At 40.6% G+C, this 14,698-nt stretch overlaps 1 protein-coding gene across 2 annotated transcripts in view; it reads right to left on the bottom strand.

Moving 5' to 3' along the window:
• Positions 1-10,365, bottom strand: part of USP47 (ubiquitin specific peptidase 47) — a 121,461-nt gene extending 111,096 nt beyond the window's left edge. The window contains exon 1 of one of the 2 annotated variants that reach the window (XM_007471407.1): positions 9,650-10,365. In XM_007471407.1, coding sequence (XP_007471469.1) covers positions 9,650-9,688 — 39 coding nt within the window. In that variant the 5' untranslated portion in view covers positions 9,689-10,365. The remainder of the gene's footprint in view (positions 1-9,649) is intronic. The other variant, XM_007471406.1, reaches the window with a different exon arrangement.
• Between the last annotated feature and the right edge of the window lie 4,333 nt (positions 10,366-14,698).

The raw sequence follows: 14,698 nt of genomic DNA, 5'->3' as shown, positions 1-14,698 counted from the left end.
TTTCTGGTCAAAGAGGACAAATTGAATACAAGCATTTAGCTCAAAAGCTTCCCAAAATCTCTCTGAAACAAGAATAAAGAAATTTTTTAAAGAGCATAAATCCATAGGAAACGAGAAACACAGTTTTAGAAGCTAGAAAGCAGAACAAGTGGTAGTGACTATTACACCTGAGAAGACTGAAACTTACATTAGCCGAGAAAAACAAAGACACCTGGCTTACAGGACATACCACAGTTACAATTATACCAAAAGACCCCTAAACTCTCTGGAGAAGTGGTTGATTGCAGGGTTGGGGCAGGGCAAGTATAAGATGGGTTGAAGCTTTATGTGGTGCCACAAAGTACAGAAGTGCTCAAAAGGCAAGGATGAGCACAGATGCCAACCAGAAAGAGCTCCCCCTGGCCAAGACTGGAACAATTTGAGCAACAAAATAAATAACAACAGTTTGGGGTTATAATCGAAAGAATAACATAAATATCTTAAGTCTATACTGACATAAATAATTAAGTAAATAAATGTGGGAGAAGGGACAACTCTTCCTCACAAAAGAATTCCAATTAATAAATGTAGAAATAATGAGGGAAACAGAAAATCACTATTAGAATGCAACAGTAACAAGATCTATAAATGGATGCTAAAACTAGTGGGCAGAAGTTTAAGCTGAAACAGGATATCTGCATGGTCTCAAAGTAGTTAGTAATTATTAAAGAGGAAAATAGTAACTTTACAGTGGAGAAACCTAGCAGAATCACCTGAACCAAGTGATCAAAGGTTAACATCACAGTAGGACACATCAGCATCATGTCCCCCGCCCCGCCCCCCGCCAAATGATGCACAGAGAAGGACATATCACTTCTGTGACAGCCTTCTCTTTAATAACCTCAATCTAATCATGAGAAGATATCAGACAAACCCAAATTGAGGGCGATTCTGCAAAAATGACTAGTGCTGCTCAAAATGTCAAGGTCATGAAAGAGAAGAAAAGTCTGAGAAATTGTCACAGATAAGAGGAAACTAAGGAGACATGACAACAAAATTCAATGTGGGACTCTGAATTTGGATCTTGGAATAAAAAGAAACATTAGTGGAAAACTGGTCAAATCTGAATAAATTCTGTAGTATAGTTAATAGTGTTGTACTAAAGTTAATTTCTTACTTTTGATAAGTGTTCTATGGTTATAAAATATGTTACCATGAGGAAAAGCTTGGTGACAGGTATATGGGAACTCTGTGTATTCTTTTTTCAAGTTTTCTATAAAAATTTAAAAAGAAAAAAGGGAAAAAAACCCGAAAAGGCTCAGGAACTAGCAGTTTCCGATACTCTGGGAGCAAGAGTGAAGTCCAAGCTAGAATAAGAGATTAAAGTCTGCTTAAGAAGCAGTCAGAACTCCCAGATCCCCTCTCTTTTACTCTTTGACCCTTCCTGGCAAAAGACTAAGCAATCTCAGAAGAGCATAAAACAAGGTATCTCTGGACTAGAGGATGCCAGGTGCAATCAAATTTGAGGGCTGCCACATTGAAAACTGGAGAATTAAATGAAAGGGTATTCATGTACTTTATGATGAAACCCACAACCCCGTTTCCTACTCAGCTCCCAAGCTTGTTCTCTCCAAGCAAAAGATCAGAAATCTTTTCTGGGAAATCAATTCAGCACAAGAGAAAAACGTGTCACTGGGAGTCTACAAGGAAATTAATCACACATATCTAAAGTACAGGGAAAACCATAATTACCCACTGGCAGAGCTTCCATTCAGCTTTTTAAGGCCTCTCTTCTAAATAAGCATCGAGTTCCAAGGAACACCAGACATCCAAAAAAAGCATCTAATATGAAAGACAAAGCCCAAAGCAAACAAACAGAAAAAGGAAATTTGGAGAAAAGAGAATATGCAGAGAAGAAAAGTATCAATAATTTCCTAAGAGAGATAAGACACTGCATCCATAAAACAAAAAGAGGATATCAAAAACAGGATATATCAGGATATATTAAAACTTTTTCAGAAAAAAAAAGAGTACTTGGAAATTATAAACATGATAGCAGAAATAAAACCTTAGAAGAGTCAGAAGATAAAATTGAGAAAAATCTCCCAGAAAACAGAGAAAAAAGGAAAAGAAATGGAAAATAGATGTAAACAGAAGAAAATCAGAGAAACCAAAACAGTAGACCCATTACCTAAATAATAGGAATTCAAGAGAGAGAACAGAGAAAACGAAGGGGAAAAAACAAAAGAAATGACTTAAGAAAATTTCCCAGAACTGATGAGACAAACATCAGATTGAATAAGACTACCCTGAACCCAGCAGAAGTGGAGAAAAACAGACCTGTACACATAATACAGGAATTTCAGAACTCTAGGGGAAAAGGTTCTCCAGGCTTCCAGAGAGGAAAAGTAAGATTCAAAATCATCTAGGCAGGGACTTCCCTGGTAGGGCAGTGGTTAAGAATCTGCCTGCCAATGCAGGGGACACGGGTTTGATCCCTGGTCCGGGAAGATCCCACATGCCACGGAGCAACTAAGCCTGTGCGTCACAACTACTGAGCCCGCGTGCTGGAACTACTGAAGCCCGCGCACCTAGAGCCCGTGTTCTGCAACAAGAGAAGCCATGGCAGAGAGAAGCCATGGCAATGAGAAGCCTGCACACCGCAACGAAGAGCAGGCCCTGCTCGCGGCAACCAGAGAAAGCCCGAACACAGCAATGAAGACCCAGCGCAGCCAAAAATTAATTAATTAATTTAAAAAAAAATCTTCTAGGCATCTGATGTTTCAACAGCAACACTGAAAACAATATGGCAATGGAGCAATGTATTCAAAGTTCTGAGAGAAAATTATTTCTGACAGAGAATTCTCTGCCCAGCCAAACTATCTATAAAGCAAGAGGGTAGAAACATTTCCAGACATGTGAAGTCTTGAAAAAATTATAGCCCATCCAGAAAGCTACTGAAAGTGGTCCTCCAAAATGAGAACACAAAGAAAGATGAAGACATCAGATACAGAACCAGGAGCTCTAATACAAGAGAGACCTGACGGAAACTTCTAAGATGACTGTAAAGGCAAATCTAAGACAGCAGCTGCAATTCAAGAAAATTCATCAAAAAATTGGTAGTTGTGAACATAAGGAGAAGACTCATACACTTGAGAGTTTGGACTAAATCAGAGTTTTTATTGACATTCTGGACCACATAATTCTTTGTCGTGGGAGGCGGTCCAGTGCAGTGCAGGATGATGCTTGGCAGCATAGCTGGCTTCTGCTCGCTAGATATCAGTAGCATACTCCTGCCCTCCCTCACCTACCCAACATAGCCAATATCCTCTGGGTTGCCCTCAATTGAGAACCACTTGGTTAAATTAATGATACATACATAGAAAACAAAGCAAAAGCAAATTCTTAGAAAATATTAACTCATGGAAAATAAAATACTGTACAGGAAGGGAAAATCATCACAATAAACTATAAGGCTCAACTATGAATACAGTGACATTGATATAAACTTTGAAACTTGCTGTATCCAAACAACTTGCAATATGACAATATTGGAAGGATTGGGCAGAATTGAGAAGTGTGTCTGTGTTTGGGGATGGTGGTAAACCAAATCTTCCATTGCAGGAAGTCCGTAGACAATCCATTCAACTGAAAAAATCACGAGGGAAAACTACAGGCATACTATTTTGAAATATGGAGATAAATATCAAAAGAATGAGTAGCAAGTGGTTGCCTCCGGAGAGCCCAAAATGAAGGGGAGGGAGAATCTGCAGAGCAGAGTTATTCAACTCTTTTCAATATGTGCATGTATAACTTTGACAAAAATTAATTTTAAAAAACAAATCAATTGAGGCTACATTATGAAGGACTTTCCTACTGATTAAGGCCACAATGACTTAGAAACAAACAGCTATACAACTTTGAATAAGTTACTTACTCTTTTTTTTTTTTGGCTGCGTTGGGTCTTCATTGATGTGCGTGGGCTTTCTCTAGTTGCGGCGAGCAGGGGCTACTGTTCGTTGGGGTGCACAGGCTTCTCATTGCGTTGCCTTCTCTTGTTGTGGAGCACGGGCTCCAGGCACGTGGGCTTCAGTAGTTGTGGCACGTGGGCTCAGTAGTTGTGGCACGCGGGCTCTAGAGCACAGGCTCAGTAGTTGTGGCACATGGGCTTAGTTGCTCCGCAGCATGTGGAATCTTCCTGGACCAGGGCTCGAACCCATGTCCCCTGCATTGGCAGGCGGATTCTTAACCACTGCGCCACCAGGGAAGCCCAAGTTACTTACTCTTTAAGGCTTACTTTCTTTCTATCTATCTATAAAATACATAATGAAAGATAAGAAATGCCTTAAAGGGCTTTATAGATATTAAGTAAATGTGTAAATTGTTTAGCACAGTGTCTGGTGCATAGTGTTTATTAATATTACCTAGTATTCAATTTGCAATCAGAGGGTAATAATTATAAACTTTAAAACAGGTAAGTCATAATGTCATGTGTTTTAGAAAGTAATGGCTGTTGTGGTGAGGACGGTTACGAAAGAAAAGAGCCTAGAAGAACACAGACCATTTAAAAGGGCTACATTTGAATGAGAAAATAGAGGCAGAGCCACGAAGAGAAAGGTAAGGATACAAGAGATATATTTCAAGTGACGATTTAACTATATATGAAAAAAAGGAAAAAGGAGGAGTCAAAAAAATGTTCCAACTTAAGCAAATAAACAGATGATGATGACGCTAACTGAACAAGAGAATACAAAGAAAGAACTATGCTGGGAGGAGGACATGAGAAGAGAGGAAAGAGAAATGAGGTTGATATTACACATATTTAATCTGTAGGTCCTAGAGTACAACCAAGTAGAGATATCCAGTATGCAGGTGGAAATCCAAAACTAGAAGAGAGGTCAGGGCTGTAGATATAAATGTGTAAATTACAATCAAAGGTTGAAGCCATACAAATTAAAAGAATACTCATTTGACATGTTCCATAATATTTATTAATTGAATTTATTTTTTTTAAAAAACAGACAATAGAGATGAAAAGCAAGTTGTTTTAATGTTTTGAGGGCTCTCAATATCAACGGCCCTGATATAGTTATGAGGTCATTGTGAAGTTCAAATGAGTTAATACACACAAAGCACATACAACAGTATGTGACATATAATAAATGCTCAATAAATTTTGGTTATTATTATCATCACTAGTTCCAGATAGTAGTGTTTATTATATGGAAAAGAGAGGCAGAAAAAAATCCACTGAGATATGGAACTACATATTCTTTTTCTTTCATTTTTCTATCCTTTCTACATTTATATACTCCTTAGACGCCACTTTAAGTATTGCAGTGAAAGTATTATTTTAAAACTATTAGTAGTATGTACCTTTTATCCTTAATTATACTATAAAATATTTGAGGAAAAAATAATTTTATCTAAATATTCCCTATATGGTAGCGTACAGTAACGTACAGTGAGTACACAACAAATATTAATGTCACAAATCCTTATAAGGAAACAATAATAAAAACAATGATGCAATAAATGAAAGTGGAATGACATTAAAAGAGATATCAAAGTCAACATCAATATAAAACAATTCAAAGACATATAGTAGAGTGAAAAAGTGAGGTGAAATGCTTTGTTGTTTACCACGAAGAACAGACCACACTCACTTTGCTCTCCTCTGGGTACAACAATTAGGAGAAATATTAAAAACATTGGATTATGTCTAAAAGAAAGCAACTGAGAAACAAAGAACTGAGGATGCTCAGTCCTCCTCCCCTCCCCCCTTCAACAATGAGAAAAAGCTGTCCTATGCAAAATGATTTAAGATTTCTCTGTTGTTCAGGGGCAACTATCAAAAGATGGCAGCTACAGAGATCTAGACTTCTCTCAACTCAAAAACTTAAAACAGATCTCTTCTAAGACAAAGATGTTATCAGAGATGTCATGAAGGTATTCAAGCAAAGGCTGGAAAACAGTTTGCCAAGGATGTTGTGGAAAATATCCAAGCAGGGGAAATTGGTTAGAACTCTAAGTTTCCTTGCAACCCTGTAACCATATCAATGAATATTACTGAAGATCAGTGTCCTTCAGAAAGGACACTGTCTTAGACCTATAATACATACCAAAAAAAAAAAAAAGAGAGAGAGAGAGAGAAAGAGACAGACACACTCAAAGATCTCTGCTGTCAAGAAATCCAAAATGAATAATAATAAAATACAGCCTGAGACCATAACAGATGTCACAAAGCACTATTTATTAATTGCCAAATGAATTCTATTCATATATAAAAGTCTTCTAAGAAGGAGAAATCCTTAAGGTTAAACGGTCAGAAAAGTCTTTTTAGAATAAATGATATATGAGGTACTGAGGGAAAGATGTGTATGAATGTTCTGAATCAGTGGGCAGAAGTAGGAAAGAAGAGGCAGCACAAATAGAAGTGAAAAGCAAGTTAGAGAAAAACCTGTTTGGCTGCATTAAAAACTTGTTTTGAGGACGAAGAGATAAGCTGAAAGGGCAGACTGTGGCCAGAATCAAAGTGTACTAGGCATTGAACACCAAGGTAAATAGTTTCAAACTTATCCTGCATACAGCATCTGTATCAACTACACAATTCTGCTACAGCCATAGATAATAGTAAATAAATGGGCATCAATGTGTTCCAATAAAACTTTATTTATGAATACTGAAATCTAAATTTCATATACTTCCATGTGTCACAGATTATTTTTATTATTTTGATTTTTTTTCAACAATTTGAAAATGTAAAAATCATTCTTAACTCATGGGCCAAACAAAACAGGCTGTGGGCTGAATTTGGCCCAGGGACTAGTTTGCCAAGCCCTGCATGACACTAAGCTGCCTTCTTCAGCAGTCCTCTAAGGTACACTTGTCCTTGAGCTTCAGGGACCAGAATAACATATTATTCGTTCAACAACTGCACACACATAGATGCACACATTTAACCAATATCTAAATCTAGTAAGTGTCAGAGGTTCTCTAAAAAAGAAAAGCCCGCCAAATTGTTGGTAATAAGCCAGTAGAACAGAAGTAAGACATTTTAAAATTCTGTAATTTATTTTCACATAGTAAATTGACTTAGAGAGTTACAAACTACTTTTACGGAGCCTCTAGGTTCCAAGAAGGGATGTGTAAAAGAGAGTATAATCAAGGGGATGTGAGTTCTAGTCCTAGCTCTGTCATTTATTTACTCATTATGTGACCCTGAACAAGTCATTTTCAATCTTCTGGCCCTCATTTCCTCATCTATAGAAGTGAAGGGGTATAAGTTACTAAACGATCACTATGTGTTCCCTCAGCTTTGGCACTATATAATTCTACTCCTACTTAAAAAGACCAGACAAGGGATGACAAAGATGAGACGAAAGTGATAATTAAGGACACAGAAAAAAAGAGAAAGACATTGACTAAATGAGTGGTCAGATAGTACAAACAGGCAGGGGCAAAAGGCCCCAAAGTACAGTATTACTAAAATCAAGGAATTTTTTTTAAGTATCAAATGCAAAAGAAAATTCAAGGAAGAGAAGCAGGCAAGAAGAATTCAAGAGAAGTATGGCCATCAAAAAAGAATGAATTATTTGGCTAGCTAAAAAAGTGACAGACTTGAGATTTGAGAGTCCTGTGCATGTTTCCAGGAATCAAAAAAGGAGTCAGGGAAAAAGAAAAAACTGAAGATGAGTCTAGGGAACAGAAAATAAAGGCATGTGGTCCAGAAAGAGTAGGGGGAAAAAAAAATGTTGGAAGTGGGGATGAGTTTGAAGCCTCAGGTAAGGGAGTTAGTCTTAAAGGAGAGGCGTTTAATCTTTAAAATCCAAAAGGTAGAGGCAGCATTGCAAGTATGTTCCTGTGAAAGTGTTTGTTTATACCATGTTTTCTATAAATCAAATTATCAGGGAAATAAACCTAATATTGGGCTTTCTTAAAGCAAAGTTCCACCTATATTATATTTTCTAATGGTCAAAAAATTAAGAAAGGGGACTTTCCTAGTGGCGCAGTGGTTAAGAACCCGCCTGCCAATGCAGGAGACATGGGTTCGAGCCCTGGTCCTGGAAGATCCCACATGCCGCAGAGCAACTAAGCCCGTGCGCCACGCTACTGAGCCTGCGTTCTAGAGCCCGCGCGCCTAGAGCCCATGCACGCCTAGGCAACAAGAGAAGCCACCACAATGAGAAGCTCGCACACCACAAGGAAGAGTAACTCCGCTCACCACAACTAGAGAAAGCCTGACCCAATGCAGCCATAAATAAATTAATTAATTTAAGAAATAAAACTAAATAAAGAAAGGACTAACTTTGCTTTTCATAGGAATGAAAACCAGCACTACGTAGCTCTAAAAGAAAATTCATTTTTATATCTCTCATAGCACCTATCACTTCCATCCCTGCATGAGAGTTACCTTTGTAGAAAAGCACCTAGTCCTTACTTGGAGTTCAACGAATACTAGTGTTACCTTCCTTAGTAGCCTTAAAAGCTCCCACGGCAAGAATTCTGATTAATTCATCTGTTTAATCTGCTTTGCACAGTTGGTGGTGCTTGATGAATAAATACTGACACATGATAACCTAGCTTAAAAAAAAACTGTCCTTGCCAAACAATCATCTGATAATGTTGGGAAAATATTCATATCATACACACACCGGAGCTTGGTCAAGTAGCAACGAATTGCTTCAAAGCAGCCAAAAAAGGCAAAAAAAAAGAATTAAGAATTTTTAAGAACATCACTCAAAAATATCAAGATCCAACATAGCTAATTTCAACGGACACTTGCCTCTATTTAAGGTATATGAGAACTAAAAATCCAAAGCATTCGCCTGATGATCAACCAGTTAAAAATACACGTTTGGATACCCTGAAGATATTTATAAAGCCAACAGAGATACTATTAATATGTTGAAATTCCCTGGCCAGTGCTGGATTCTACCATTAATCCTCTCCTACTATTCAAGAGAAGCCAAGAAGTCAAGCCTTCTCATATCACTTGCTTTTAAGAATTTAAGAAGTCACCCAAACTGGCGTACACAGCCCAACTACAAAAAAGTAATTCAGCTCTCCATATGGTAATGCTTCGCTATCTCTTACCTTTACATGGAAGTCGCATTTACTACTTTTCATCCATCATTGGGAGGCCCCATTTAAGCAGGCCCATAGTACTACCAAGTAAGAAACAGTTGTTCAAAAAAGTCGTAGCAGTTAACTGCCCTCCCACAAAGCTCAAGCTGGGTGTAGATTTCACAAGCCCTGAAAGCTATACACTGCCACTGTCAAAACCAGAAGCAGCACCGTCACCCTGTCGTGCCCGTCAGCCAGTGTTGCAGAATGTTTTCTTTGAAATCACCTCTCTACCTTGGCTCAACGTGTTAAATAACTACTTGAGAAGCCACCTTCTCCCCCAAAGCAGGACCCGATTCCTTCCAGTCCGCTCCTTTATTTGTCCAGCCCCAGAAACCCAAGGGGAGAGGTCTCCGCTCCCCGGCCCCCTAGACCCAGTCGGGTCTCCCAATTGCTCGCCGCACCCACCATGCACCCCCAACACCTCCTTCCCCCACAGGCGGGCCGGCCCACGAGCTGGGCCCGCAGCCGGCCCCTCGCCTCGGCCTGCGCTGCCTAGAGCTGCCGCAGGCCTCGGGCCTAGCCTCCTCCGCTGGCTCCTCACCTCCTTCGGGACCAGTTGGTTCTCCTCGCCTGGCACCATAGCTCAGACTCTGGCCGCTCCTCTCCGCCCTGCCGGGGGAGGGGGAGGGTAGCGGCGGCTCTAGCTCAGGAGAAAACGGCAGCGGCCGTCATCCTCACCACCGCCTGTGCTCGGGCTACCGAGGAGGCCTCAGCCTGGGCCTCAGACACCAGCGCGCAAACACCGACCCAAGGTTCCGCCGTCGTCGCCGCCGCAGCCGCCTTCGTCGTCGGCCCCTCCCCCAGCCCGCCGCAATCAATGGAAAAATGGCGGCTGCCGTTCTCGCGAGAATTCGGGCCGTCGGGCTCCAAGCCAGGTGCCTGGCGCCCAAGGTGCCGAGACAGCTGTCGCTCGCATCTAATTACCTCAGCTCTTACCCTCGGGATGTATAAAGTTAGTGGAGCGGCCAAGAAAATGCTTTCCGGAGGGGGTTTCTGGATTGTCCATCTCGGGATTCCCTCTGCCGTCAAGGAAAGGACCAGGCCTTAGGGTCCTCCATGCTTTCCTGGGCTCTTCGGACTCCCTGCCCACCAGGAAGAGACTCGAGCCTAAAGCCGCTGCTCTGGCCCTACTACCAACACTCCTCTCCCTCCCCGTTAGAAAAGCACCTGAACTCACCCCCTCTTCACAGACCCCCCCTCCCCCGCCCCCAGGCCTCTGCACTCAGACACGGTCCCAGCCAGAAAGGGCTGCGTTTTCTTTTCCCCTCTCCCCACCCTCCCGAGGGCACAGCTCAAGGGACCTCACGGCTGGCCTCCTGCTAGGGGAGGGGACAGCCCATGGCTCGGAAAAGTGGTATCACTCTCCCTCCAGTCCCCCTCCTTCAGAGCTGCACTGTCCTGGGCCATTTCGGGGAACTTCCTTCTCCGACAGGTTCCAGTCTGGGGCTGAGATAGCTTCAGAGAGCAGGGCTGCAGTTTGGACCTAGGATCTCCTTTTAAAAGTGTTTTTAGAGTACTCTAATCTCCTCTGGCAGTAAGCACTGTGCTCTGTTTTATAGGCAACAAATTTTGCAATAGTTATTTTTCTAAATCCTGCTCATTCCTCAAACCTGCGTTTATGAAAACCTGGCGCGGTGTCCTTCACGAAGACTTCCGTGGTACAGCGATTCTACAGCACGCTGAGATAATATAATCCTGCCACTTTCCTAACACCCACGGCATTAACTACCTGTACCTGTGCTCTCCAAAATTTTTTTGATTGCACTTTCCTATTAGAAAAAAAAAAGTCTGTATACTGATGTAAGTTATATACACGTCCTGTTGTGTTCCTGTTGTGTATTACATAAAGCATTTTTAAAGCTAAAAAGGATGAAGATGAAATAAACATTTAAAGTAACTGTAAGAGTTATTTTCTATATTAATTGTCTTTTAAAAATCCTTGTTATTCTTGCTAAAAATACTTAGTGGAAGCAATATGATTGACTAGGTTTCAGTGGTTTTAAAAATCTGTAATACTTTATGAAACGGTTATTAAAATGTGTGATTCAACGTTCAGGTTATTTCTGTACTTTGTTTTAATGGCTGTCATAAGCTGAAAAAGATAACTTACAAAGATATTTAGATCCTAATGGAAGAAGTACATCTTTGGCTGCTCTTCTAATGCAAGTATCCATTTTCATCACCTCCGCCCACCAACCATGAAAAGTTTTTGTTGAAACTCAGCTAGTAACTTTCTATCTTCCCTGATGTCAGCCAGAAGTTGCATTGTTATATATTTTCAAAACTCTTTGGAATGCATTGCCTGGAAGATTTCTTTTAACAAGTTGCAAAATTCTGTCTTCAAGTTTTAGTGTACATGTATAAGGTTTTTTTTAGAGTACTGATCTTGTCTTAAAATTTTGATATTTTGTTTATCATAGGGTTTTGCATTAATTTTGACTTTTTAAAATATTGCATTTAGATATTTATCTTGATTGCTGACTTTGGGGCATCCCCTTAAATTTCGTGTGCGAGGTGAATGCCTCACTTGCCTCACTGTAGTCCCAGCCTTGGTTAGCACACATACGTCATTTTGCATCAAAATCACATAATGGAAATATTTCCAGATCTCTGATTTCAAAATGTCATGCCCACTAGTTAATAAGATGGCTTCTGTAGAGCTCACGCTAGCAGCAGATGTGTCATCTCTATCGTCATCTTTTTGCTTAGGCCTGCTTTATTACCTCCAACTCATGTTTTCTTTCCAGAAATCTTTTTTAGCTACTTCCATTTTCGTGGGGGTTAATTTAATGAAATAATAATGTAATTGGTGGGCTTCCCTGGTGGCGCAGTGGTTGAGAGTCCGCCTGCCGATGCAGGGGACGTGGGTTCGTGCTCCGGTCCGGGAGGATCCCACATACCGTGGAGCGGCTGGGCCTGTGAGCCATGGCTGCTGAGCCTGCGCGTCCGGAGCTGCAAAAAAGAAAAAAAATAAATAATAATAATAATGTAATTGGTAAATCTACTTAACCCAGCACACATAAACTGGAAGAAATCACAATATATTAAAACAAAGAAAATGAAGAAATCTCCAAATTATTCTCCACGATGCCTAACTCACACTTTTCACTCATTAGTAGTGAGATGGCAGTGTTGATCTATATATTAAATATTTGAAAGATTTTTTTCTGTTTTTAGATAAAAATCAATATTTTTAAAAGTTTTAGTATTTTCTTCCCATGACCCACCTTCTCTGGCTGCACACTCTTCTCTTTAGATGCCATTGGCATGACCGTACTAGAGCCTGATATGTTGGTAGGTATACAATAAACATTTGTGGAGTAAGTATATGAATGCATGAACTGATTAATAAATAAATGAACAAACAGGGATGTATGGCTACTCTTCCTAGTAAATAAAGTTACTGATATTACATATTTATGTGTTTGTTTATTTTTTATTTTATTTTATTTTTTTTGTGGTACACGGGCCTCTCACCATTGTGGCCTCTCCCACTGCGGAGCACAGGCTCCGGACATGCAGGCTCAGCGGCCATGGCCCACGGGCCCAGCTGCTCCACGGTATGTGGGATCCTCCCGGCCCAGGGCACGAACCCTTGTCCCCTACGTCGGCAGGCGGACTCTCAACCGCTGCGCCACCAGGGAAGCCCTGTTTGTTTATTTTATATATAGATTTTATGTCTCCAGCCCTGACTTCTCCCACGGGCTCCAAACTCATATATCCATCTACTTTTTCGATAACTCAAAATATCTCAGATTTAACTTGACCTAAGTAAAACATTTGATTTCCAAGTCTCCCCCACCTATACCTCCTGTAACATTTGCTCTGTCAGTTCTCCCCACCTCAACAGATTACACCATCCTGTCTATCAAGCCAAAAACTTGAGAATCTTGATCTTACATTCAATTCATTACTATGTGCTGTTGCTTCCTCCTCTGAAATATATCCCAATCCAACCACTTCTCTTTATATCTACTGCTGCCCATCTCATTCCAATCACCATCTTTTTTTTTTTTTTTTTTCCTTTTTTGCGGTCCGCGGGCCTCTCACTGCCGTGGCCTCTCCCGCTGCGGAGCACAGGCTCCGGACGCGCAGGCTCAGCGGCCATGGCCCACGGGCCCAGCCGCTCCGCGGCACGTGGGATCCTCCCGGACCGGGGCACGAACCCGTGTCCCCCGCGTCGGCAGGCGGACTCCCAACCACTGCGCCACCAGGGAAGCCCCAATCACCATCTTTTCTTGCTTGGACTACAGCATTTGTCTCCTAACTCCTGGCTCCCGATTTCTACTTTTTCCCCCAACAATTTCTACTCCACACAGCATCCAGAATGATCTTTTAAAAATATATCAGATTATGTCTTTCTCTTAGTTGAAACTTTCAAAGAATTCCCATCTCACTCAGCATAAAATTCATATTCCTTGCCATGGTCTATAAAACCCAATGTAATCCAGCCCTGTCTGCCTTGTTCATCTCATCTGTCCTCTTCGTCTTACACCAGTGACCCAGCCACTCTGATTTTATTGAAGCTTTTAATATACATCAAGTTTACCTCTGCTACAGAGACTTTGGCTTGTTATTCCCTTTCCCTGAAACGTTCTTCCCCCAAATCTTAGCCCTTATCTAGTTCCATCTTGTTATTTGGGCCTCTCAAATGTCAGTTTCTCAAAGAGGCCTTTCATGACCATTCACTCTAGACTAGTTTCCTTAATGTATCTTCTGTGCCTAGAGCAGTGCCTGGCACATAGTAGGTGCTTAATAAATTTTTGTTGAATTAATGACATTTTTTACATGAGATTCATGTAAAAAAAGTGCTAGGACTGTTTTCTTTATAACCTTTTTTTGGATTATTTTTCTTTTTTCTTTCACTTTAAAATATTCATAATATAACCCCAGTCAAAACATGACAAAAACTTCAGAAAAACCCAGATTGGAGAACACACTACAGGATATCTGGCTAGTATTTCTCAAGACAGTTAAGCTCGAGAAAACAATGAAAGAATGAGAAACTGTCACAGACAAGAGGAGACTGGGGAGACATCACAACTAAATACAATGTGGTACCCTCTATGGGATCCTGAAACAGAAAGAGAACATTAATGGAAAACCTGGTGAAATCCAAATATAGTCTCTAGTTTGATTACTAATGTTCCAATGTCAGTTTCTTAATTTTGACAAATGTACAATGGTAACGTAAGATGTTAATCATGGGGGAAGCTGGAAGGGGTATATGTGTACTCTCTGTTCTGTACTAGCAACTTTTCTGCAAATCTAAAATTATTCCAAGATAAAAAGTGTATTTTAAAATATTCATGGTAACACTTAAGGTATTTCTTTCCTCTTTTACATTTTAGGACCCTTTGTGAAACATTTCTATGTTTTAAGTGACTTTTAAAAAGCCCTATAGTCAACTGAGAGAGTAGCGTTGACATATATACACTACCATGTGTAAAATAGTGGGAAGCTGCTGTATAGCACAGGGAGCTCAGCTCGGTGCTCCGTGGTGACCTAGAGGGGTGGGATGGGGGGGTGGGATGGAGGATCAAGAGGGAGGGGATATGGGGATACATGTTTACATATAGCTGATTCACTC

The sequence above is a fragment of the Lipotes vexillifer genome, unplaced genomic scaffold, assembly GCF_000442215.2.
Source record: "Lipotes vexillifer unplaced genomic scaffold, Lipotes_vexillifer_v1.1 scaffold6, whole genome shotgun sequence".
NCBI classification, from domain to species: domain Eukaryota; kingdom Metazoa; phylum Chordata; class Mammalia; order Artiodactyla; family Lipotidae; genus Lipotes; species Lipotes vexillifer.
The sequence above is the reverse complement of the archived record's forward strand: the minus strand, read 5'-3'. Positions and strand labels throughout refer to the sequence as shown.